Below are 25,023 nucleotides of genomic sequence, written 5' to 3'. Positions count from 1 at the left end.
TAAGGGGATTCAAAATATAAAGTACTCAAATATACAGAGAAGCCAAGGGGATTCATACCTTATATATACAGTGTAAACTTATGATAGACAAGGGGATTCATACCTTGTATATATATAGTGTAAACTTATGATGATGGAGATTCGGATGAACCCCTTTGCTTCCCCCTAGCTCCACACCTGTCCCTTCCCCTCAACCCCCAAACAGAAGAAAGTAGAACAGAATTTTGGGATCTCCTTAGGCAGGATACATTCAAGACTGCCAGAAATCCCTTTCTTGTTACAAACACAAAGACGTGAATCAATCCGAAGCCTTATATAGTACAAGAAGAGAAAAATTGCGCGAGGTTATGCGATAACTATGTCTATTTCAGCAAACAAGATATAAGCACACCACTCTGATATAAAGGGAAAATGAATGATAAAGATAGTTTTTAACTTATAAACAATACACCTCCTAAAAAATGAAAACCATTCACCAAAAAAACCTAGCTCAGGTCTTTTATCTGAAAGCTGTACTACTAGTGTCCTGATCCTTGAGAATCATCCTCTGGAGATGTTTGTTGCTGTTGCCGATGTTGATTTTGTTGGTGCTGCTGTGGATGTTGCATTCTTGCTTGCCCCACCTGCTGGTATATCTGACTTAAAGCTTGTGAGTTCAAAACTCCTATATGACCCTCTTGAGATAATCCAAGCTCCAATCCTGGCAGTTGTTGCTGGTTACTCGCACCCATAATTGAAGTAAAGCTCATAGGATTCATATTTGTGGCTGCAGGCAGATCAAATCCAGGAAAGCCAATTTTCTGCAGATAATAATTTGAACTTTCACTACCCATATTAGTACTTGATGGAGCAGACGATGAAGACTGAAACTGGTGACAACAGGGGCAGGTGCGGGCCATATCCCTGGGGGTCTTCCAAAATTCCCACAGATCATGGGCCAACTGGTCCTACTATTAATACTAGTACTGCTACTTCTGCCTGACCGCCCAATATGATTTACAAGTTCGCTGCCTCGATGGAGGTGAATTGGATAGGGCGAAAGTGGTTATCGGCAATTGATATCCTTTATTGGGAATGAACCGGATTATTGCAATCGGATAGCCTTCTTTTAGCTTCTAGGGTCTATTTTTTAGTTCAAGATCTCTTACTAACTGGAATCAAAGAATTAGTAGATGTTTTGTGTACCGGCTGGCTTTCTACTACTCAGTAAATGAGGATGGAGTGATGATTAGGTGGCTGTAATATAAGCACTCACCAAATCCAATCACCACAAAAACAAGCAATCCCAAATGAAAACGAAACAAAAAGGAACTGTTTCCTCTTGTAACCATAACCATTTGAACCTGAAGGTTACAATTTCAGTGACTGGGTATTGTTTGGTTAAGAGAAACTTTAAAAGCCCGAAACTATTTCCTTGGGCTCTGAGAAATATCCCGAATAAACCTGTCAATATTTCCTTGGATGGCTCCATCTTCAATTGCTTCTTGACAACTTTTCCTTATTTCCATTGCTCTTCTCCTCATTTCTCTTCCTTGGTAGCTGTCGAGGTCCATAAACCTCTGAACAAGTAGAGCAATTTCATCTCTCTTAACCAGGTTCTCGCTTTCGTTATTGAGCCTGCAGCCAATCTTCCAGTCCTCCACTATTAGCTTACTGTTGGTGATTTGATCAGCGGCAATTGGGAATGTAAGAAATGGAACGCCCGCAAATGCACCTTCCTTGGTTGAATTCCATCCACAATGCGACCAAAATCCACCTACACTAAGATGGCACAAAACTCTCAATTGGTCGCACCAAGGCACCACAATTCCCCTGTTCCCGTTTTCACCTCCATCTGTGAGTAGGGAAGCATTCTCACGTGCCACCCAAAACATCAGGATACTGCTGCTTTGCACGCCAGCTATAATTTCATCTAACTGTTGGTTTGATGCTGACATGAAACTTCCTTGGGATATGTATAGAACAGAGTCCTTAGGTTGATCATCAAGCCATGACAAGTAGTTTGGGTTAGGCTGGTTTGTTTTGACTTGAGTATTGAAGTAAGGGATTGTTGGACCAACTGTAAAAATGGGGACTGGAAATTCAGCTTTTAAAGCCTGAATGACTTGAGATTCCAATGCTTCAATGGTGGTGAACAAGGCGTATTGTGCTTTTTTGACCAATTGTGATACAGCGTCGAGAACGAAGGGCAACCTTTCGCGGCCTTTGCCATAAAATACAGGTGGGAGATCCTTCACGCAAATTGGTTTAATCCCAGGAACGTAATTTACTAGCTCTTCTCCTTGCTCTGTACAGTATGAAATCAAGAAAACTTATATTAGATTCCTGGTGCCAGCTTTTAATTAGTTAGCTAGACAAGTCAGGATGAATGTATCTACTAACAACGAAAATAAAGGAATTTCATCAAATTTAAGGGTGGTAAGTATACACCTACTTATAGTAATTTGGGAAGAATCTCAAGAGAACTTGTCAAAGGGATAAGGCTTAAAATTTCTAAAGTTTGTAAAAGCTGGCGGCTGGAAATCCTGCTTGCTCCCTAGTACTTAGAAGAAGTTCAAAATGACGGCAATTTTGCTTAGACAACAACTTTGAAAGCGATTTCGTAAATTTCATGTGTTTGTTTTTGTTGAAATCGAACTGGCAATTTGGATGCAAGGGTGGAGTACGATTCTACTTACGGGTTAGACAAAACTCGGTAATTTGATCCATACTATTTAATATGTATGAATAATTTATTCGAAATCCAGTTAAGCTACTCCTTCTGTCCTAAAATAAGTGTCACCTTAGTAAATAAATTTTGTCCCAAAATAAGTGTCATCTTAGAAATTCAAGAGAAAAATTGGCAGGTTTTTATCCTTAGCATTAAAGAAGTAGTCCTCCCTAATAGTGCTCAATTCTAAAAAATATTTACTTAATAAATATGGGTAGCTTAGTAAACTCCACGTTGTATTTATTGATTTCTTTTAAAGCGCTGATTTTTGCAAGCTGACACTTATTTTGGACGGAGGGAGTACTTTTTCTGGAATTCAAAATTCACATATCTAAAATTCTAATTCCGCCTCTGCTTGGAGAACAAATATATTTCAACTCAGATCAAAGAGTTACAGAGTGAAAAACACATCTCACGTATCACTTTTGTATGAATTTTTTTTGCTAAATTATTACTAACTAGTTAGCAAAACAAACCTAATTGTTGAGATAGAAAAAGTGAACGACTAATAATTGTGATGTGTTTTTGACCCCTCCCCTCAGGTATTGTCCACGTGTCGGTATGGCATTCGACCATTTATACCCTTGTTTACCCAGGCCATGCAGACCCCAAGGGAGGCTCGAACCCGCGACGACCACGTCTTTACACCCTCCGGAGAGAGTCGCCTCTTACCAATTGAGCTGCAGCTCAATTGGTAAGAGGCGACTTCCTTCGGGAAGTGTAAAGGAGCACGGGGACGCGGGTTCGAGCCTCCCTTGGGGTCTGCATGGCCTGGTTAAACAAGGGTATCTCCGGATCAAACTAGTTTCATCTAATCTACAACTAGAAGTAGAAAAAGTAGGCAAAAAGAAAAACAAGTACCTGCCAAATTAGCTTCAAAATGCCCATTAGCAAGAAGTAGTTGATGGTGATAAAAGATAGAAAAAACCGTTGCAGACATGGGCCAAAATGAAGCCACCGGAATATTCCTTCGCTCTCCAACACTAAGGGCCCACGGTAATAACGAATCAGCTAAAATGACATTGGGCTTTGGCAGCACAACAAGTACACTTTCAACTGGAGTTTCCATCTTAGTAAACACAGCTTTCATAAAGCCTAAAAAATCTCTGTGTCTGCCCTTTTCTGATGGAATTACATTTGGGATTGTAACGAATTTGATGTTAGTTGGTTTTGGCTCTGATTTCAAGAAGCTGAGCCACTCTTCTGTTGCAATAAAAGAGATTAAAAGATTTGGTCTGGTTATAGCTATGAGCTTGCACAAGTTCATTAAAGGATTTATGTGGCCTCTACCTGGATATAGAATAGCCAATACGTGGCAATATAGAGCTTGATCCATGTGGGCAGTTTCCATGTATGTATGATCTCTTTTGTTTTATGAACTGGAAAAGGAAACTAGGGCTTTAGGACTGATAAAGTGACCAGATTGATGATCGAGGAAGATGATAGCACATTTTTCAGCACTAGAATTAGAAGAAACTTAGTTCTAACCACAAGCTTTTGATAATATGGTTGTCATATGTCATGCGATTATGGAAAAAAAGTTACGTAAAATAAAAAATAAATTTTTACACACATCTACATTTATATTTATATTTATAGTAATATAAAAGTGAGAAAGCCCTTAAGTCAAAAGTTAAATTACTATAATGCCCATTAAAAGTTGAATGATCATTTTGCCCTTTTATCATGTATTATTATGCTTTAAATGTTAGAGCAGAATTGAGTAAAAACACTTCAAAATTAAGAAAAAATGTTGTTTTTATAAAAATAGCAAATATATAAAATAGAAAATTCGGGAGAGGGGTGGGGGTGTGCAAGCTAGGGTGGGTAGTGGAAGGGGGATGGGTCAGGTGGCAGGTGTGGATGGGAGGTGGGGTTGGGGTAGGTTAGTGGTGGAAGGTGGGGTGTGGGGGTTGGTGGTTTGGCATGAAGGTAGGTGGTGGGGTGGAGCTTAGGGGTGGGGCTTGGGTTTGTAGCTGGAGGTGGGGTAGATTTGGAGGGTGAGTTGGTGCAGAGCTCAAATATGCCATCAATTATTGGAATCATTTATGTAACTCAACAAGAGTTTGACATAAATGAGCCAAATTATTGATGAGTGACATAAATGAGTCATTTCCAATTCCATTTTTTTTTTGTCATAAAAAAAATGATTGGAATCGGAAATGGGTCATTTATGTCACTCATCAATAGTCTGACTCATTTATGCCATCGAACTATCGGAAATGACTTGTATATGCCACTCATCAATAGTTTGGCTCATTTATGCCGTCGTCTGTTAGAAATGATTCATCCATGCCATTTTTCTTTAACGCTGATTTTATAATATATGTGACACGTGGCCTCCAATTAGAGATCTACGTCGTCTAATTAAACCAGCCCAATTTTAAATTCCAAATTAATAAAAAAAATCCGACCATACACCCTAACCCACAACCATAATCTAGTTGGAGGCCATGTGACATATTTGGTATCGTAAAATCGAAGTTAATGAAAAATGGTATGGATGAGTCATTTTGGTAAGGGGCGATGACATAAATGAGCCAAATTATTGATGAGTGGAATAAATGAGCCATTTCCGATAGTTTGATGACATAAATAAGCCAAACTATTGATGAGTAGCATAAATGAGTCATTTCCGATAGTTCGATGACATATTTGAGCCTTTTTCCCTTTTTTTATTAATCTGAAATATGTTTTCCCTCAAATTTGTATGGAAAATGTTTTCTCTTATTTTGAGGAAAAACATTTTCCATGGAATTTTTTTTTCAAGATATTTAATGCAACCAAACAAAAAAAAAATAGGAAAACATTATCCTTTCATACCAAACTGCCCTAAACCCTTCACTTGTAACTAATCTTGTGTCCAATGTTTGAACTGATTAGCTAAAGAAGAACCACCTCCTCAGAATTTTATCCTGTTGATCATTTCATAAAGTTCAGTAAGATAATTCATTCAAAGCTCCATTTGACTATGTCCGTTGCATCTAACATTCAACATTAAAGCACTAAGCATTCCATGCTCTCTAAATACACCATACAACTTCATATGTCTAGTGTTGGGTTAAAACGGCCCAAAGACACTCTTAACATGATGTGATATTGTTCGCTTTGGGTCAAGCTCGCACAGTTTTCTCCAAAAGGTCTTACATGATTAAGAGTATCTAATACCGTATAAGTAACTCTTGTTTCTTTTCAGCTATACTTTATTCGCATACCTAAACATCTAGTCGTTCTCAATGATTACAAGAAGATAGGGAATTACTCTCTATTGTTTCACGACTCTCCTTGCATAATTTGCTTTTTTGGAGTTAAATGTCACGGAAGAAGATGGCTGGTCGTTCTACTTCTTACTTGAGTGTTACTTCCGGGGAAAGCCTAGCCGATTCTTCAGAAAAATTGTTACCAGAGTTTAGAGCTCAAAAAACACACACAGAACGCTCTTTTAGGGGTTGGCCACGTTCACAGCAGAGGAATCATTCACTATGAGTCTATGACATGAAGCCACACAATATTGTTGTTGTGGCAGGGATGAAATTGCTTTAAAAAAAAAAAATTGGTCATAAGGGTAATATTGCATTACTTAAAGCAAATTATTACAGGGAGCAAAATATTGCAGTGATGAAATTGCTAACATAGCAGATTACGGACTTTCCATGACTTTGGAACAAAACATGAAAGAAAAGCATTGACTGAGGGGAACAATAAAGGTATATGAATATGACACCAGAATCCGTGTTTAATGAGAAGTAGAAACCAGCGGTTGACATTTGGGCTCTTGACAGCACTGTCTATGAGTTGATTACAGGGACATCGCTGATGCAAAGGCTGATGTGTAATATAGAATTTGGTTTTGAACTTTTAAGAACCCAAGTTTCGGAATGTCAAGTTGTCAAATGAATCACAAGATTTTTTATCATCATGGAACTTCCGTTCCCATTATACAGACATAATATTTTGCTTTAATTGTGTACCCTATTAAAAACTTATCTAGTGAAATTAACATTCACTCTTTTACCTTATATTTCATGTGGCATTATTAATCTAAGCTTTCACAGAATGACGTCAGAGAAACTTCCTTTCAAGATATCTAAGAACAAGTATAAGGTAATGAATTTTCACAAAATAAATTGTGTGTACTCGCTATTGAGTAATAGCAAACCTTAGAGATCATAGTAGAGAAATAGTTAATATCATGACTATAAAAACAGAAATTCAATTTTTTAGATTCCTCAATATGTTAGAGCACTATCCACAACCTAAATACATCGTCAGCCTGAGAAAACTGACCACGCTAGTTAGAGCGCGTGCTGGGATCATTGAGCACGTAGAAAGATTTTTTTTTAGTAAACCTACTTCACACTGCTGCAAAAAATAGCTAAAAAAAAGAATTTGATAATGCAGAAGATTTATCTATTTCAAGACAAGAAGGGTAAATATCAAATGTCATGTGATAAGCTCATCATATTTAACCTGGAATTGAACTCGACTTGATAATTTCAATCACAGGTTAACAAGCCTTACTCAGTTGTCTTTGTACAACTAACATAAATAAATAGTCAGTTCAAAGTGCTTTAATTTTATCCGGAGAAAAGTACTCTGCAAGTGGGGTCAGTCCCTGAAAGGGTTTTCATGATCTTAAATCTGCAACATTACTCACTGGTTTGCCGAAAATTAAATGGACTTAGATTCCTACAACTCTTTCTCCTTTTGGCCTCTTCATAAACAACAGCATCTCTTTCGCCTATCCAGGAAACTACTCCTAAGCCTCCAACGCAGCATGCATAAGCACATCGACACATTGGCAACATGCCTGTGAATAACATCAGGAAGAAACTTCTTGTTCTCACCACATGCAACGATTAAATAAAGGTATCAAAATGAACTTCCACAAGTCAATAACTTTTCTCAAAAAGATGATTCTGCATTTCAAGAACTGATACTTTCTGAAGACAACTGATCACTCCATAAAGAATATATAAGAAAGGAAAAATGAATATCCACACACCAGATAGATAGCATTATAAATTTCCACTACAGACCAAATCACTCTTAATAAAGGTATCAAAATGAACTTCCACAAATCACACCGGAATTTTCTTTTAGCAGTAGACACCGTATGGATGGCACCGCGCGGTTCTGAAAGATAATTTTCTGTTGTGAAGCAAAGGGTCAATATGGAAACTCCCAACTAGGATGCAGAAAAGCATCCCACCACTTAAAGAAGGAATGCCAGTAATCAGATGCATAATAGTTGGACGTAAAGCAGCAATACAGTACTAAGTTCCTTTTTTTCCCAAAAAGAAAGTGGCAATCTGTTACTGCAGCTCTTCGAGAAGATAATCGCATAGAGGATTGTCTACTTCATCATTCGATTCTTTTGACAGCATAAGAGTACTGGTTCTGCAACGTACTCTTTCTTCTGGTGATGCCATGAGTTCCTTTACAGTGACATAAATCCTTACATCCCCTTTTTTGACAGCTACATTTATTATGTAATATTAGCCATTTATGGAGCTATTCCAACACTGATTGACAGATTCATGTGTGAATTGGTCAAAGAAAAGATTGAAAACCTATACTACCCTTCCTAGTGGGGGAACCGGAATTTTTAAGGGGATTAAAAATATAAAATACTCAAATACACAAAGAAACCAAGGGGATTCATACCTTATATATACAGTGTAAACTTATGATGAAGGAGATTCGGATGAACCCCTACGCTTCCCCGACCCATTAGAAATATATCATATTGATACTCATAGCATAACATCTAATCACCGTGGGGACACAACTTTGGTTCTCCCAATCCAAACAAATTCCAAATACTTCAAAATAGCGATTACAAACCAAATCTCTCCTCTATACTATTCGGAATAAAACTAAAGTTTCTAGAGATTAGTTACATAAATAATTAGTACCTTTTTCTCTCCATATTCCCAGTGGGATTCGACCCCAACCTTGTTTGGGTTACTATATTTGACAACGTCCGCTTTACGCCATTAATAGGTGTAATTTGAGCATATCAAATTTTGGCGCCGTTGCCGGGGAATACGGTTTTGAAATTACTGATTGTTGTGTACTCTTCTTTAAAACTTTTTCTACTCCATCACACCTTGTGCTGTTGTGGTGAACCAGGTGAACATGGCAGGAAGACAGAATCGAAATCAAGGAAACCAAGGTGGACTCCAAGTGAACCCACCTGCACCAGAAGAGGATGAAGATGAGAATATATTTGCGGAATTCATCAATGAAGCTGATTATGCTTCTGCTGTGGTCCCTCATAGGACTGGAAATGCTACTTTCAAAATTGATAGTTCTATTTATCAGTTGCTGAAACTTGAAGGTTATTTATGAAATTCTTCGGAGGATTGTCCACGCCGACATTTGAAGAACTTCCTGCACGTGTGTGCTCAACAATCCCAATGTGCTGTTTCTGCTGATGCACTTCGGTTACGGGTCTTTAAAGATTCCTTGGCTGGCCAAGCTAGGGAATGGTATGAAAAGCTCCCCAGCAATTCTATTCACACCTGGAGCGAGTTAGCCAATACATTTTTTAAGAAGTGGTTCCCACAAAGCAAAAAGGCTGAACTTCGGGATAAGATCTTTGAGTTCAAACAACTTCCGGGGGAATAATTATATTCGGCATGGGAGCGTTTCAAGTACTATCTAGCTCAGTCTCCAACTCACCGGTTTTCGGATGTTATTCTCTCACCGAGAAGTTCTACAAGAGGTTAGATACAATGAATCAAATTGCTGTCAATACTGCAGCTGGGGGATGCTTCATGGACAAATCATTTGTTAACATCACCAGGTTGCTCGATAAGCTCAAATGATACTCAAATGATAGTGAAATCTTGTCATATGGTAGTCCCTCTGTTGCCGCGGTGGCCAAAGAAAATCATGAGCGAGATCATGCTTTTGCTCAATTGCAAACCACTGTGGATTTGTTATCAAAGAGGCTTGCAGAGAAAGAAGCTAAAAATGTGAATGTTGTTGAAGAGATGCCATCTAATGCTCCCGGAATGTACCAAGTCTCGGAGGAAACTTATCTAGAGGGGCAGCCACAACGTGAGGATGCTAATTATATCGATAACTCTCAAGGGGGTTATCAAAAGCAATGGAGACCCAACAACAAAGCAATCAATATGGCCGAAATGAATATGGTGGTTCGGATAGGAGGGATTACAACAACAACAATTATGGTAATCGGAATTCCAATGCCTATGTTCCACCAAAAGGGTCGTTCTTCTGACTCTCAAAATTGGCGAGAGGGTCCTTCCAATGATCAAGGGACCTCTCGAATGGAATCTATACTTGAAAAGATATTGGACAACCAAAATAAGAGTGACAAGAAGATGGAAAATTTGACTGAAGTGGTAGGCTCTCACACCGCTTCGATTCAAAAACTTGAGTCACAAATGCGAGATCTTTCTCGTGAGCAACATCCACCACAAAGAAGGGGCCTTCCTAGCGACACAATTCCGAACCCAAAGGGTAGTGGAGGTGATCACATTGCCTCATGCAAAGCTATTTCTACTAGAAGTGGAAAGATCCTTAATGCGGTGAGTCAGAGAGTGGTTGAACCTATCATTGTCGAGCCGATTGTTGATGAGGTTATTGAGGAAGAAATTGAACAAGAACTGGAGGCACCAATTGAAGTGCCTATTATTGTTGAGAAAGAGAAGGAGGCATGCCCTATTGTTCTCGAAGGTGATGAGGTGCCATGTGTTGAAAAAACTATCGGGGGTAGCACCCAAAAGAGCAAGGTCACAGGGGCAATTAAACCCTTGACTTAAACATATAAATCTCCTCCCCCGTTCCCACAAAGATTGATGAAAATAACGGAGGATGCCAAGTGCTAATGCTTCTACGACCAATTGAAAGGGTTGTCAATGAATATCCCATTTCTTGATGCATTCCAAGAAATGTCGGGATTTGCTAAATACTTGAAAGACTTGTTGACGAAGAAAAGACCAATCAAGCATGATACATGGGAGTCACCCACCGTGTGAGTGCTATTATTTCGTCATCAAAGGTTGAGAAGAAGGGAGATCCCGAGGCTTTCACTATCCCTTGCACCATCGGTCATCATGATTTTGCTCGTGCTTTATGTGATAATGGGGCTAGTATTAATTTGATGCCACTAGCCATCTATAAGCAATCCAGTTTGGGAACACTTAGACCAACGAGCATGCGTCTCCAAATGGCCGATAGAACCATCAAAAGACCGGTAGGGGTTGTTGATGACGTCGTTGTTAGAGTGGGGGAATTCTTATTGCCGGTAGATTTTGTCATCCTTGATTATGCGGTTGACAAAGAAGTCTCAATTATCTTGGGAAGGCCATTCCTTGCCACCGGGAGAGCTCTAATGGACTCGGAAAAGAATGAAATAAAATTCCGGGTCAATGATGAAGAGGTAACTTTCCAAGCTAGCAAGGGGTTAAAATTTCCTAGTGCTTATGAGAGCATTGATTCTTTCGATGTGGTAGACGAAGCGATGGATCATAAGTTAGAGGAGAAGCACTTTGACGAAACACTTTCGGCTATTTTGGTGAACTTCGAGGCAGATGACATGAAGGGGTATATTGAAACAGTTAATTCTCTTATTGGCCGGGGTTTGTACTCTTATGAGCCGAAAATATTATCTCTTGATCTTGATAAAAGAACCACTCCTCTTGCTAAGCCTTCGATTATTGAGCCTCCAAAACTTGAGCTCAAGCTACTTCCGTCTCATTTGAAGTATGATTTTCTTGGCCCAGATAACACTTTACCGGTTATTCTCTTATCTTTGTTAAATGAGGAACAAACTCAAAAGGTGCTTGAAGTGTTACGGGCTTATCGAAGATCTATTGGGTGGACTATTGCGGATATTAGGGGGATTCCCTCCGGTATTTGTGAACATAGAATCGAACTGTTTCAGGATAGTTCACCAAGAAGTGGTCAAGAAGGAGATAATTAAATGGTTGGATGCGGCTGTTGTATGCCCAATTGCAAATAGTCCATGGGTTAGTCCGGTGCAATGTGTGCCAAAGAAGGGGGCATCACTGTTGTCCCTAATTCCAAGATTGAGTTGATTCCTACAAGGACAGTTACCGGATGGCGAGTGTGTATGGACTATCGAAAGCTCAACACCGCGACTTGTAAAGACCACTTCCCTATGCCTTTTATTGATTAAATGCTTGATAAGAGCTTATTATTGCTTTTTGGATGGCTATTCGGGGTACAACCAAATTAACATTGCATTAGAGGACCAGGATAAAACCACTTTCACTTGTCCTTATGGCACATTTGTTTTTAGCCACATGCCTTTTGGCTTATGCAATGCCCCGGCTACTTTCCAACGGTGTATGATTTCTATTTTCTCAGATATGGTGGAAGATTTCTTGGATGTCTTCATGGATGACTTTTCGGTTGTTGGTGACTCTTTTGACGAATGTCTTGCCAATCTCGGTAAGGTATTGAAGCGGTGTGAAGAAACCAACCTTGTACTTACTTGGGAGAAATTTCATTTCATGGTGAAGGAAGGGATTGTCCTTGGCCATAGAATTTTCGAGAAGGGTATTGAGGTAGACCAAGCAAAAGTTGATGTTATAGCCAAGCTCCTTCCACCTATCTCTGTCAAAGGAGTTCGTAGCTTCTTGGGACATGCCGGCTTCTATCGGTGGTTCATCAAAGATTTCTCCAAGATCGCCAACCTGATGTGTAAGCTTCTTGAAAAAGAAGCTAAGTTTGCGTTTGATGAGAAGTGCCGTAAGGAATTTAATGAGTTGAAGGAAATGCTCACCTCTACTCCAATTATTGTATCTCCGGATTGGTCATTGACATTTAAGCTCATGTGTGACGCGAGCGGATTTGCTATTGGTGCGGTGCTTGGGCAAAGGCACAACAAAATCATGCACCCAATTTATTATGCTAGCAAGACCCTCAATAGAGCTCAAATGAATTATACCGTCACCGAGAAAGAACTTCTAGCCATTGTCTATGCGTTTGAGAAGTTCTGGGCCTATCTACTTGGATCCAAAGTGGTTGTTCATACGGATCATGCGGCCTTGAGATATTTGATGACAAAGAAAGATGCAAAGCCGCGGTTGATTCGTTGGGTATTGTTGTTGCAAGAGTTTGACTTTGAGGTCAAAGATCGAAAAGGTTGTGAAAACCAAGTTGCGGATCATCTATCTAAACTTGAGGAAGCTGGGAGACCGAGTGGAGATCTTGAGTTAAATGATGTTTTCCCTGATGAGAGACTCTTGGCTGTGTCTTGTGAGGTTGCTCCTTGGTATGCAGATATCGCCAACTTCTTGGTGACGGGTCTTATCCCCGATGACATCAAGGCTTATCAAAAGAAGAAATTTTTGAGAGATAGTCATCAATACTATTGGGATGAGCCCTATTTATTCCGCACTTGTGCCGACAACATCATTCGGCGATGTGTGGCCGAATCCGAGGCTATGGAAATCTTGAAAGCTTGCCATGGCTCTCCCGTGGGGGGTCATCACAGTGGGAACCGCACAGCGGCTAAAGTGCTTGAATGTGGCTATTATTGGCCCACCCTTTATCATGATGCAAATTTGATGGTGAAATCTTGTGACCAATGTCAACGCCAAGGGTCAATTGAGAGGAAGCACGAAATGCCAATGGATTTTGTCATGGAGGTTGAGCTATTTGATGTGTGGGTCATCCACTTTATGGGCCCATTTGTGAGTTCTCGTAGTATGTGATACATACTTGTTGCGGTTGAATATGTGTCTAAGTGGGTCGAAGCTGTAGCATTGCCCAACAATGATGGCAAGAGTGTCACCAATTTTCTCAAAAGAAACATATTCACAAGGTTTGGCACTGCTAGGGCAATCATTAGTAATGGTGGTACTCACTTTTGCAACAAGCAATTCGTTAATCTCATGGAGAAATATGGAGTGAAGCACAGGGTGGCAACTCCTTACCATCCCCAAACTAGTGGGCAAGTGGAAGTCTCCAATCGGGAGATAAAAAGCATCTTAGCCAAGACGGTTAATGCAAATAGAACTGATTGGTCATCTAAGCTTGATGATGCTCTTTGGGCTTATAGAAGGGCATTCAAGACACCCATTGTACTTCTCCTTATCGGTTGTTGTTCGGTAAAGCTTGCCATCTACCTGTTGAACTTGAACACAAAGCTTTGTGGGCATTAAAAAAATTAAACATGAATTGGGACGAAGCAACCAAGTTGCGGTTGTTTCAAATGAATGAAATGGATGAGTTTCGGTATCATGCCTATAAGAGTGCGAGTTTGTATAAATAAAAGATGAAGCACTCTCATGATGTCAAACTTTTGAAGAGAAATTTTCAACCGGGTGATTCAGTGTTGCTATTCATGTCACGCCCCGAACCATGGCCTGGACGTAACACGGCACTCGGTGCCTGACTACATGTGACCGAGCGAACCACATGACTTGCTAAATCATCATGATGCATAACATAAGCGGAATATAACGTGAATGCATGATGAGCCTTTGTAAAACGTAATAATTCATAATACTTAATAAAGTACTTGTTTAAAACATGAGTGAGCCAAAATGGCTATACGACTCCAAATGTCCGACATAACATAACTGACTGGTCTAGTCTATGAAACCTCTATCATGAGTCTGACTGGAAAACATAATTACTGGGACAAGGCCCCCAACATACCTTTACATGCAAAACTAAACAGAGAAATACAATGTTTAAACCCCGAATGAGATGGGGCTGACCGATAAGCTGGTACGAGTAAATTCTAATGATCAGAAGCGTCGTCCTGTAACTCCGTACCTGCATCGTGAAATACAGGCCCCCGGGCAATAAAAGGGGACGTCAGCACATTGAATGTACTGGTATGTAAAGCAACCGGAAGAAACAACAGGGGACATGGAATAACATGATAAGAACTGAAACTGGAAACTTGGACATGAACATGAGCATGAGCATGAGTACATATACGTATACATAACATGAGTAAAACATGATAAGTAGGGAGAGCATTTCATAAACCGACATATCATATCATATCATATCACCACGTGGGTACGTGGAGTCTGGTACCTCGCCGGACCAGCAGAGCCCCTATACTTTGCCAGGGTATAAGGTAGTAATTTACCACGTGGGTACGTGGAGGCTGGTACCTCGTCGGACCAGCAGAACCCTCATACCTTGCCTGAGGTAGTAAGGTACCTGATGGATCCATTCAGTGTAAAATTAAGGTATCGTCTTATCTGGGCGGAGCGATCCTTGTCCTACGGTGGCTCCGTAGTTTCAAGCTATCTGAGCCTTCTCGGTAATTTGTGGAACTCCCAAAAACATGAACATAATATATTTGGCTAAGAAGCCCATGACTTTCGTGAATTTACTTGTACTTGTCTTTGAAATCATGATTTCATGAAATGACTTGTAAACATGGTTTCATGAAATAACTTGTAAACATGGTTTCATGAAATAATCTTGTAAACATGTTCTTGATTCATGAGTAATACAATAGTTCATAATCATATATTTGTAGTTGACTTGAAAACATGTTTATAACTTGCAAAATAACTCATGCAGTTTCATATGAACATAATGAGAACACATGAGGAAGAATTCATGATTCATGGATTAAGCTAGGATTCCTAATGTCCATAATGGAAGGTTAGGAATACAATAACGAACATATATACGAGAATTCATGTACATACATACATAATTACGGGCTACCAATATGTTGGATTTAATGCCCTAGGATTTGAACTTCATAGATTTTATAAACGGATCATGGGGAAAACGTAGAGGTTCCCACATGTGGATGGAAGTTCTACATACCTTAACCTCCCGCTTTTGAGCGTATCACAATGTCTTTCAATCCCTTCAACTTTAATCTATAGCAATACAAGTCATAGGGATTCTATATTAGCAACCATATCCATGTTTTGTTCATCTAAGCATTTTATCAAACACTTAATAGGTATGAAGCTTTATAACCCTCATTAATGGTGTTTTCTTCACCAAATCCCCATCCTTTTACTTCTAGCTAATTCTACAATCCCATTAGATGTAATTAACATCATATTTCATCAACCATATGGATACAACAATCCCAAGTCAACAATCCAACAATTCTAGCATAATTCATATAATCATCTTCAACAAACCCAATTATTATTCTCCCAAGAATTCATCAATTCACAACTACAAGTGAATAGGGAGTAGAAATATTACCTTTTGGGTAGTCACCACGAAATCAACACCCCCAAGTCCGATCTTTAGCTTAAAATGACGACCACAACTTGTACTACAAATTATCGTTCACGAACTTTGGGATTTGGGGCCTTAAAATTGGTTGATTTTCTCCTTCTTCTCTCTAGATTCCCTTCTCTCTCACTTCCTCTCTCTAAAATCTGAATTTTGGAGAAAAAGTGGGCTGCTAGGGTTTTATTTTCTATATATACCAAGGGGAAAATGGGTTGACCCAACTTGAAAATGGGTCGGGACTGTTCTGTCTTAAAACGTCCATATCTCCCTATCCCGACGTCGCCTGTGAACCCACAACCTATGGTTGGAAAGGTATTTCAATTATCTACAACTTTCATTCTTTGAGTTTTCCCAAATTCTCAACTTACGATGGGGTTATGGCCTCCCGAAGTCAGGTGACCCGAAACTCAACTGAAGACCAAAACACGCACATGTTACGGTCCCGTAACCCAAGGGACGGACCGTAACGTGGCGTCGTACCTTGTCGAAAATTTCCAGAAAGTTTCTGGAAATTCTCCCTGTGTTACGGTACACTGTTACGGTCCGTAACACAAGGTACGACCCGTAACACAAGGGACGGACCGTATCCTGAACGAAATTTCCAGTGAGGTTCTGGAAATTTCGTCTGTGTTACGGCTCACTGTTACGGCCCGTAACACGAGTTACGGTCCGTAACGTCACCGTAACGCAGACGACTTTTCCAGCGAACAGGCTTCACTCAAATGGGCATAACTCTTTGCACAGATGTCCGTTTAATCCTCAAAATATACCGTTGGAAAGCTATTCAATAGGGATACAACTTTCATCAAGGAGGTTCTTCCAGATTCGCAATGGATCAAGGAGTTATCGCTGCCCTAAATAAGCCTATCAACCATTTTTGCAAACGCTCAAACCTACAGTGTTTTCACTAGACTTCTAATGATATGAGCTTAAACTTAGTTCCAAGATGCGGGGTGTTACAATTCAATTCAAGGTTGAAGCTCTTTCTGGGCAAGTTGAAATCCAAGTGGTTCGGCCCGTTTACTTTGGTGAGTGTGTCACCCAATGGGTCGATGGAGTTAAAGTCCGACGATGGGACTCGTACTTTCAGGGTGAATGGCCATCAGGTAAAGCACTACCATTGGATGGTTGATGGGGACAAGATTGTTGATGCTCACTGGTTGAAACATGGCACCAGAACTTAACACCAAAAGTGATATTACATTGTGCCGCGACATTAAATTGTGCGCTTCTTGGGAGGCAACCCATGGTCATTTTCGCAACATGTTTATTTAATTTCGTTGATTTTTGTTGTTGTGTTGTTTTGATGTTTGTTGATGTGTCGATGAACCTAAGTGTTGGACCCAGAAATTGCCAGGAAAGCAGATACACGGCGCATTCGATGGAACGTCGATCTATTTGACGAGCCATCCAATGCACCGTCAGAGTGACCACCTGAAAGATTTATCACTAGAAATAATGGCAGTTCGACGACAGGTTTGACGCTCCGTCGAACTGATCGACGGTCAGTTCGACGGGGCGTTCTTCTCTCTTTTTCATATTAAAAAAAGGGGGGGGGGGGGGGGGGGGCGTTTTCACTCGACGGAGCATCGAACCAATCGACGCTCCGTTCTTTTGATGCGTCGGTTCGGGTAAGTAGTATTATAACCCGCGTCGTCTCTCTCTCTCTCCCCATTTTCTTCTTTTATAGTTCTCTCTCTATCTCTCTCTCTCTCCATCTCTCCCTCTACTATAACCGTTACCCACGTCCCCCTCTCTTCACCACCCCACAATCACCATTCCCCTACTGCCCCATTACTCTGTCCCTCTGTGTGTGTGTCACCCTAGTAGTGATTCTTCGGGTGTTTTTCCTTCCTTAAAGGCTGAAATCAAATCTTCTATCCATTTTAAGGTATGTGAGTTCGTGGATTGTTTGCTCCCTTGTTCTTGCTAGTTGTTTGCTCGCATTCCATGGCTTGTTTTGATTATTTTGCTTGCCTTCCAATTGCTCCATGTTTTTTTTGCTATTATTTCACCTGGGATGCTCAATTTTTTTGCTGGGGGTGATTTGTTTTTGGATGTTGATTCATTGATCTTTAGCCGAGTCAGAGGGCATTACGGAAAACACACCTCATTCATGAGATTGTTGTTGTTTTACCCGCCACCTGTTTGATGAAATGCCAAAGTGTGGCGTTGTGCGTAACGATGGCTTGGAGGGCATTACGAACATAGAGTTTTTTTACCTGCCAATTGTTTTCCCTATTCTAACCCAAGCCAACGTGGGGTGAAGTTTGAGTAACCCCAAACTACGTGAAGATTTGCACCACGACCAAAGGATTGTATTGAATTTGTTAGTATTAGCCTGCGAAATCATTCGACGGTCCGTCGATTCATTCGACGGACCATCCTACTCAACGTTGAATGAGCCCTCTCAGAAGTCTTAACCAAAACAAACTCGACGGTGGACTCGACGGTGCACTCAACGTCGAATGAGCCCTCTCAGAAGTCTTAACCAAAACAAACTCGACGGTGGACTCGACGGCCTGTCGAGTCAATCGACGGGGCATCTTTCCCACCATCTTTCAGTTGCAAATTCTAGTGGCTAACAAGAGATCGACGGCTCGTCGATCGATTCGACGAACACTTCGACGCTTAGTCGATCTGTTCGACGACTCTTGTAGCAAATCGACGGACTGCTTGCTGCTTTAACATTATCGCATATTTTGCACTTTTGTCTGGTTTTGTTATATTTCTATGGTTGTCTTAAGAACGAAGGGTGTTCTTTTTGCAGGTATACCTCCAAAGAATCCAGTCAAGCGGGGTGGTGGTCCCAGAAAAGGCTGAGGTCGGGGACAAACAACCCTTACTCTTAGGATGAACCCTCCGACTTTGAACGTCAAGCGGTGGTCCCAACGACTAGATTGAGGGCACAGGCCACCACTCCCCGAGCAGCATCACCCACTCCACTCTCCTTCCAGTCTGCAGAGGGGGCTCCATCCTCCACATCCGCTGGTGCTAGCGAGGCAGCAATAGAGCAACCAGCCGCTCCTGAGCGAAATTCAGATGAGGAACAAGAGCGGCTGCGATTGCAAAAGATGGAGGTAGTTGCAATCTGATTCCCCTATGAGGGGTACCGAAAGTACTATATAAAAGGGGCGACTACAGTCAGCGGGGGTAATCCGAGGAGAAATATTCAAGAAGAAGAACAAATCAGTATGAGCCGCTTAGAGAGCTACCCTCGGATTACTGATCTCATCCAGCACTATCATCTTGAGGCATTCACACAGCCTGCAGGGGATTATTTCCCGACCATGGTTCGGGAATTCTACGCTACCTACAGAGTGATGCTAGAGCAGCGGCACAAGAACAAGAGAGCTTTGAAAGTCTCCCCTCCATTAGACACAGTGTATGTTCGGGGTGTCCATATTGATATCTCAGCCCGCACACTCAACAGGTTTTATTTTGGTGATGACTTCGTGGCACCGACCACAGTGGAATATGATGGTAAGTTTGAAAGAAGGGCTGAGCAATCTGTAAGGGAATGGTTTGCGATAGTGATGGCTAGAGGGCCGGCGGACCAGGCCCCATGGGTGAGAAACTTGGCTGCCAAAATACATAAGGCGGATATCATCTTAGAAGCTAAATTTTGGTGGAATTTCGTCATATATCGGGTTCTGCCCACGAGAGCAGATAACATAGTCACGCCGGACAGAGCAGTGGTTGTGGCTGCCATGCTATCCAGGTACCCAATGAACTTGGGTGATTTGATTAGTAGAGCCATTCGGGCACGCATACCACAAGAGGCTACAGCCTTGATATTCCCGTGTCTTATCACACAGTTGTGTAAGTTGGCCCAGGTGAAGCACATTGATACTTTTGCAGCCACTCTCCCCGCAACAAAGGTGTGTGACATCACATAGAGTAAGGATGAGACCTTCCGTACATCTCAGGCCACCAGTACTTCATTGCTAGATCTCATGGATGAGCAGACTGAGCATGTTATGGATTCAGTACCACAAGGCACAATTAATATGGGCACGGAAGGAATGTCCACAACAGAGGCCTCTACACCATCTGTAGCTGATGCTACCCCTTCTTCAGAGGCACCACCTCGGCCTGCTGTCCCATCTTCATCACCTATTCCTACGTCAGTTGCAGCATCGGCCTCCGAGGATCTCTTTGTCCTCAACAGAGCCAACTTCAGAGAGTTTGCCATCAAGGCAGAGCATGCTAATCAGCAGATGACCCGGATATTATAGCAGTTGGGTAGGTTTGTCCGGAAAGGGATTGCACTAGAGTTGGAGCCTCTTCAGGAGGCTATGGAGAGGCATCACGCTAGGGTAAATGCGCGACTTGACAGTTTAGAGATGTGGATACTCACTATTGAGAAGAAGAGTGAGAGTGGTACTTCGGGAGATTTGAAGACCGAGCTTGACCAGCTCAGAGCTGAGATTAAGGCCCTTCGGACAAGAGAGCAGGTTATTATGGATGACCTGACACCACCTGCACCAGTCGCCAGCATTTCAGATTTAATCAGAGTAGTTGACTTGGTGACTGAGGATGAGCCTAGGGAAAGTCACAAGAGAAAGAGGCCTGACACATTGGCTGATGATGAGGATGAAGGGGAGGATAATGAGGATGAAGACCCCGAGCTTCAGGAGGGTATTCGGCGGTCGCGCCTGGACACGAGGTTCACCGGCGCATCTTCCAGCACTAGTGCTATCCCAGCACCAGTTAGGCCGATTACGATAGCTCCTCAGGACCTACAGCCACAGGGCCAGTCAGCTCCACCTCTTGAGTCCACTGAGCCAGCAGTAGAGAGGGTTCCCATTCACACTACTACGGAGGAGACACCTCAGCAGAAACAGCAGGATTAGAGTATCTCAGGTCGGCCCCTCCACCATGGGGTGATGGTATGATTTTTGATGCATTGGGGACAATGCATCCTCTTTTTGCTGGGGTGGGGTAACCTGATGTATCTTGTAGTGTATATATGTGTTAAATCTTGTTTAAAGTAATTGTGACTTTCATGGTTGTTGCATTTTGAACTTATGGCATGAATTTTTAATGAAAAAGGATATTTGTGAACTTGAAAATGGATTGATTTGAAATTGACCCCTCCGAAAGTTTATTGTGTATCGTAAGTTATAATGAATTGACATGTATGGTTCTTTTTGTGACATCATAGATATTAGAGTGTGTATGAATTGAGTGTTCAAATCCTTATGTCATTGTAAGTGTGAGAACTTCTTGTGTTCATTGTTAGCATATATGGATCTAGAACTTACCTGGTAAGTTGTGCTATATTGCTTAGGATAGTTGGTTGTGAAGTGATCATAGGCTTTCCTTGTAAATAGTCACGTTAACCTTAAAAAGCCCAAAACCCGTTCTATATGAATATCACTAGTTCCCATGTTGAGCCTTTGACTTTTTCTCTTGATTAGCCGTAACAAACCTTTTCCCCGCTTCATGAATTCATTCCATCTTTGCACCCGTTCCCTCCTTGACACTACTAGAGAAAAGAGGCAAATCGCCTAAGCTGGGGGTGGTATATGTGTGAAGTAAAGGCCAAAAGCCTAAAGCTGGGGTGTGTGAGTTGCATAGTCGAGAACTGGATGTGATAGCGGATCAAATTTGAGAAAAGTTTTTTTTTAAATAATAATAATATTGTCTCATAAAAAGATTGTAAATTCTAGTAAGAATAAAATCACATCTTAGTCATGAGTTGAAGAATGAATAGAATGGGCATGAAAAGAAAGGTCAAAATCTGTAGTGTCGAGGAGGATGAGTCACTAATTCCCAAATGAGTATCCTACCCTTCCCCGAGCCTACATTACAACCCAAGAACAAGTCCTATAGTGATCACAACTGAACCATCCGAAAGTGTTAGGCATTGAAATTAAAGGCAAGCATATGGTACCTGCACTTGTAAATCACGAACTTCTTTGTGAGCTCGAGTGATTTCTATTCTCATCCATCCTTGTCTCGATTCTTATCGTAAAATTATGTGTGGGACATTCTCTAATCTAAGTGAGGGCATAATGGTGAATACCCGCACGCATAAATACTTCTAATAATGTGATGTCATTGATTGAAGCGTCATGGTCAATTCTAATAAGTTATTATGAAAGAACCTTGTTTGGGAATGAGGAAAGAGGGAGTTGATTTGAAAAAAATGCACATGCTGATAGTGATGAGCAAGCACCATTGTAGTCACTTTTACTTTATTTTTAGCATAGTTGTAGTTTTATTTTGTGGTTGTTTTGTCTGACTTGCTTGAGGACAAACAAATATCCTAAGTTGGGGGTGTTGATGTGCCGCGGATTTGTGGCACATTCGACGCCTTTTTACTATGAATTTTGGTTGTTTTCAAGTAAGACTGGCTCTTGTTAATATGTTTTTGTTGTGTTTTAGGAAAATAATGGCCCAAAAGCAAAAACAAAGAACAAAGGAAAAATTGGCCAGAAATGAAGAATCGACATCCCGTCGATCAGCCGACGGACCGTCCTTCGAAGCGTCGATAAGCTCGATTTTCCAGTGATGATCTTAGTTGAAGACAACAAAGGACGGAGCCATCGACGAAGCATTGAACTGATCGATGCTTCGTCGTTTGTGTCGTCAATAAAGATCTTTCAACAAGAAGAGAGAAAGACGGAATACTCGACTGAGCGTCGAACTGGTCGATGGCACCGTCGAATGGATGACATCGCTGAAGATACAAAGGACGGAGGAATCGACGGATCGTCGAACGATCGACGGTCCGTCGATCTTGCTATCAGGGGTAATTTTGTCAGTCGCTGCTGTGCGTTTTTGGAGCCTATTTAAAGAACATTTTAGGTTATTTTTAGCAGCCAGTTTTCCTTTTTATGCACGTGAACAAAGTTCCATTGGTGGGTGAGCATTGATTACTCCACTTTTGGAGCTTAGTGAAGACAATAAGATTTCATTTTCCATCATCTTTATCACACTTTGTAAGCTTTATGTCTCATTTATTGCTTACTACTTTTGAGACCATTATGTGTAAGTAGTTTCTTTAATCAAAGTTGTGGACCCAAATGATGGGTGTTATGTAATGGGTGTCTAACATTATATATATATATAATGGGTTGTGATGTGTTTTATTATTTCTCACATTCATTGTTAGTTAGTGGTTGCAAACACTTGCTTATGCACAAACCCTAGTTTATTTGGAAAGATGAACTAGGGTGTGATTTGAAATAATATAACATGGACTCGGGGCGCTAACCCTCGTTTAATGAACTCACTCAGGGATAAGATGAGTTCTACTTGGCATATTTAATCGATCTTACTTACAACTTTTATACATTTGGGAAAATCATGAAAAGAAATAATTTGTAACTATTGGAAAATATTAGAAAGTGCATTAGAGATTAAGTGCATACAAAATCCCGACCCATTAGAAATATATCATATTGATACCCGTAGCATAACATCTAATCACCGCGGGGACACAACTTTGGTTCTCCCAATCCAAAAAAAGTCCAAATACTTCAAAATAACGATTACAAACCAAATCTCTCCTCTATACTATTTGGAATAAAATTAAAGTTTCTAGAGATTAGTTACATAAATAATTAGTACCTTTTTCTCTCCATATTCCCTGTGGGATTCGACCTCAACCTTGTTTGGGTTACTATATTTGACAACGTCCGCTTTACGCCATTAATAGGTGTAATTTGAGCGTATCATTAAGGATGAAACATGCAAAAATATAAGAAAAACCTCTTTCTTGTAAAATTAAAAAACGGTCCTATCTTCACGCCTATAATTATAAAAATCAAGGTAAGTATGTTCTAGAAACGTATTAAATGGATTGACCCGGTCCACGTGTGGCATGAATAAAACCTATTCACCCAAGTCATAAAAAATAAATAAATTTTCTATCTTTTACAATAGAAAAACTACTATCCTTATATATATAAAAGGAACTAATTGTACCCGGATATCATAAATTCGAACATAAATACCCTACATATAAAGGGAGTATATTCAAGTCTTTTAAAAAAATGATATGCAACATGACAATCTTTTTGCGGGAAATAAACACTACAGTTCATGCAAATACTCACACATTGGAATTCGAAGGTCAACCGTATAATACCAATCCTTAATACTAGGGTGCCTAACCTTCCCTAGGGGATCACCAGAACGCTTACCTAGATCTTTGGATTAAGAAGGATTTTTCACGGCATATGAATAAACCCTTCAAAACTGATTTTCCTAATTTCCTAAAAATTAGGTGGCGACGCTTTTGAAACAAAGTCCGAAAGTGCACCAACAATTTTGAAGTAGCTTTTCCAAGCGCTAACCCCACCCGCAAAAATGCGAACCGTTACAGATGGCTACTCTGCTGGGACTTAAAGGTTCTAACCATAAGGATTCCAATATAATGTGTGTATATTTTCTTTAGCTGTTATATGATTTTACTTTCTCGCAATTATCAACTGTCATTGTATGTATATCTTGACTCCGCCACTCCTGGCATTTATTTTACATTTTGTTCCAAAGATGACTTTGCGATACACGCAGTCGTACCTTCACTATAACACCAAAATATTTCTTTTGGAACCGTTATGAGGCAGGGTTAATTCGTGGTCGTCTAACAGCCCTAACGGTTCAGCCCTAGTTGTCCGCTCGGGTTTCCAGTCTTTTGTAAAAACCCACTCTAGTAAAACTAGGATAGATCTAAGCCAAATCCCTACTAGAGCATTCATACCTAGACGAGCTTTGGGTATCTCAGACCTACCTAAAGCTCATGAAGAGAGACCACCTTGTGTTCGGATGGTCTATGCCCCGAAGAACACCACATCTCATTTGTGTGCTATGTGGAAGCATGTTTAGTGCCTATGTGATGAACCATTGACCCTGTGGGGATGGGGGAATCCTAACAGTATTCTATTTTGTAAATGGAAGACCGCATCCATTTGACATAATCGTCGAGGCTCCGGATTTATTGAGGGTTTGGTGGTATGGTTAGGTGATGCTCACAAAATTAAAATTAGCTGCACTCTAGGTCACCTGTCAGCTATCATGACAATGAAAGGTCGTCCGGAACTAATAGATGTGTTAGCCGG

General features: G+C 40.7%; 1 protein-coding gene across 1 annotated transcript; it reads right to left on the bottom strand.

The window, feature by feature from the left end:
- Positions 1-257: 257 nt before the first annotated feature.
- Positions 258-4,201, bottom strand: LOC132610886 (UDP-glycosyltransferase 87A2-like). Its single transcript, XM_060325293.1, has 2 exons — positions 3,572-4,201; positions 258-2,287 (listed from the first exon to the last, which is right to left on the bottom strand). The coding sequence occupies exons 1-2, from the start codon at positions 4,059-4,061 to the stop codon at positions 1,407-1,409; spliced, it is 1,371 nt and encodes a 456-aa protein (XP_060181276.1). The 5' UTR covers positions 4,062-4,201; the 3' UTR covers positions 258-1,406.
- Between the last annotated feature and the right edge of the window lie 20,822 nt (positions 4,202-25,023).

Source organism: Lycium barbarum, chromosome 9 (genome assembly GCF_019175385.1).
Source record: "Lycium barbarum isolate Lr01 chromosome 9, ASM1917538v2, whole genome shotgun sequence".
Classification (NCBI taxonomy): domain Eukaryota; kingdom Viridiplantae; phylum Streptophyta; class Magnoliopsida; order Solanales; family Solanaceae; genus Lycium; species Lycium barbarum.
The sequence above is the reverse complement of the archived record's forward strand: the minus strand, read 5'-3'. Positions and strand labels throughout refer to the sequence as shown.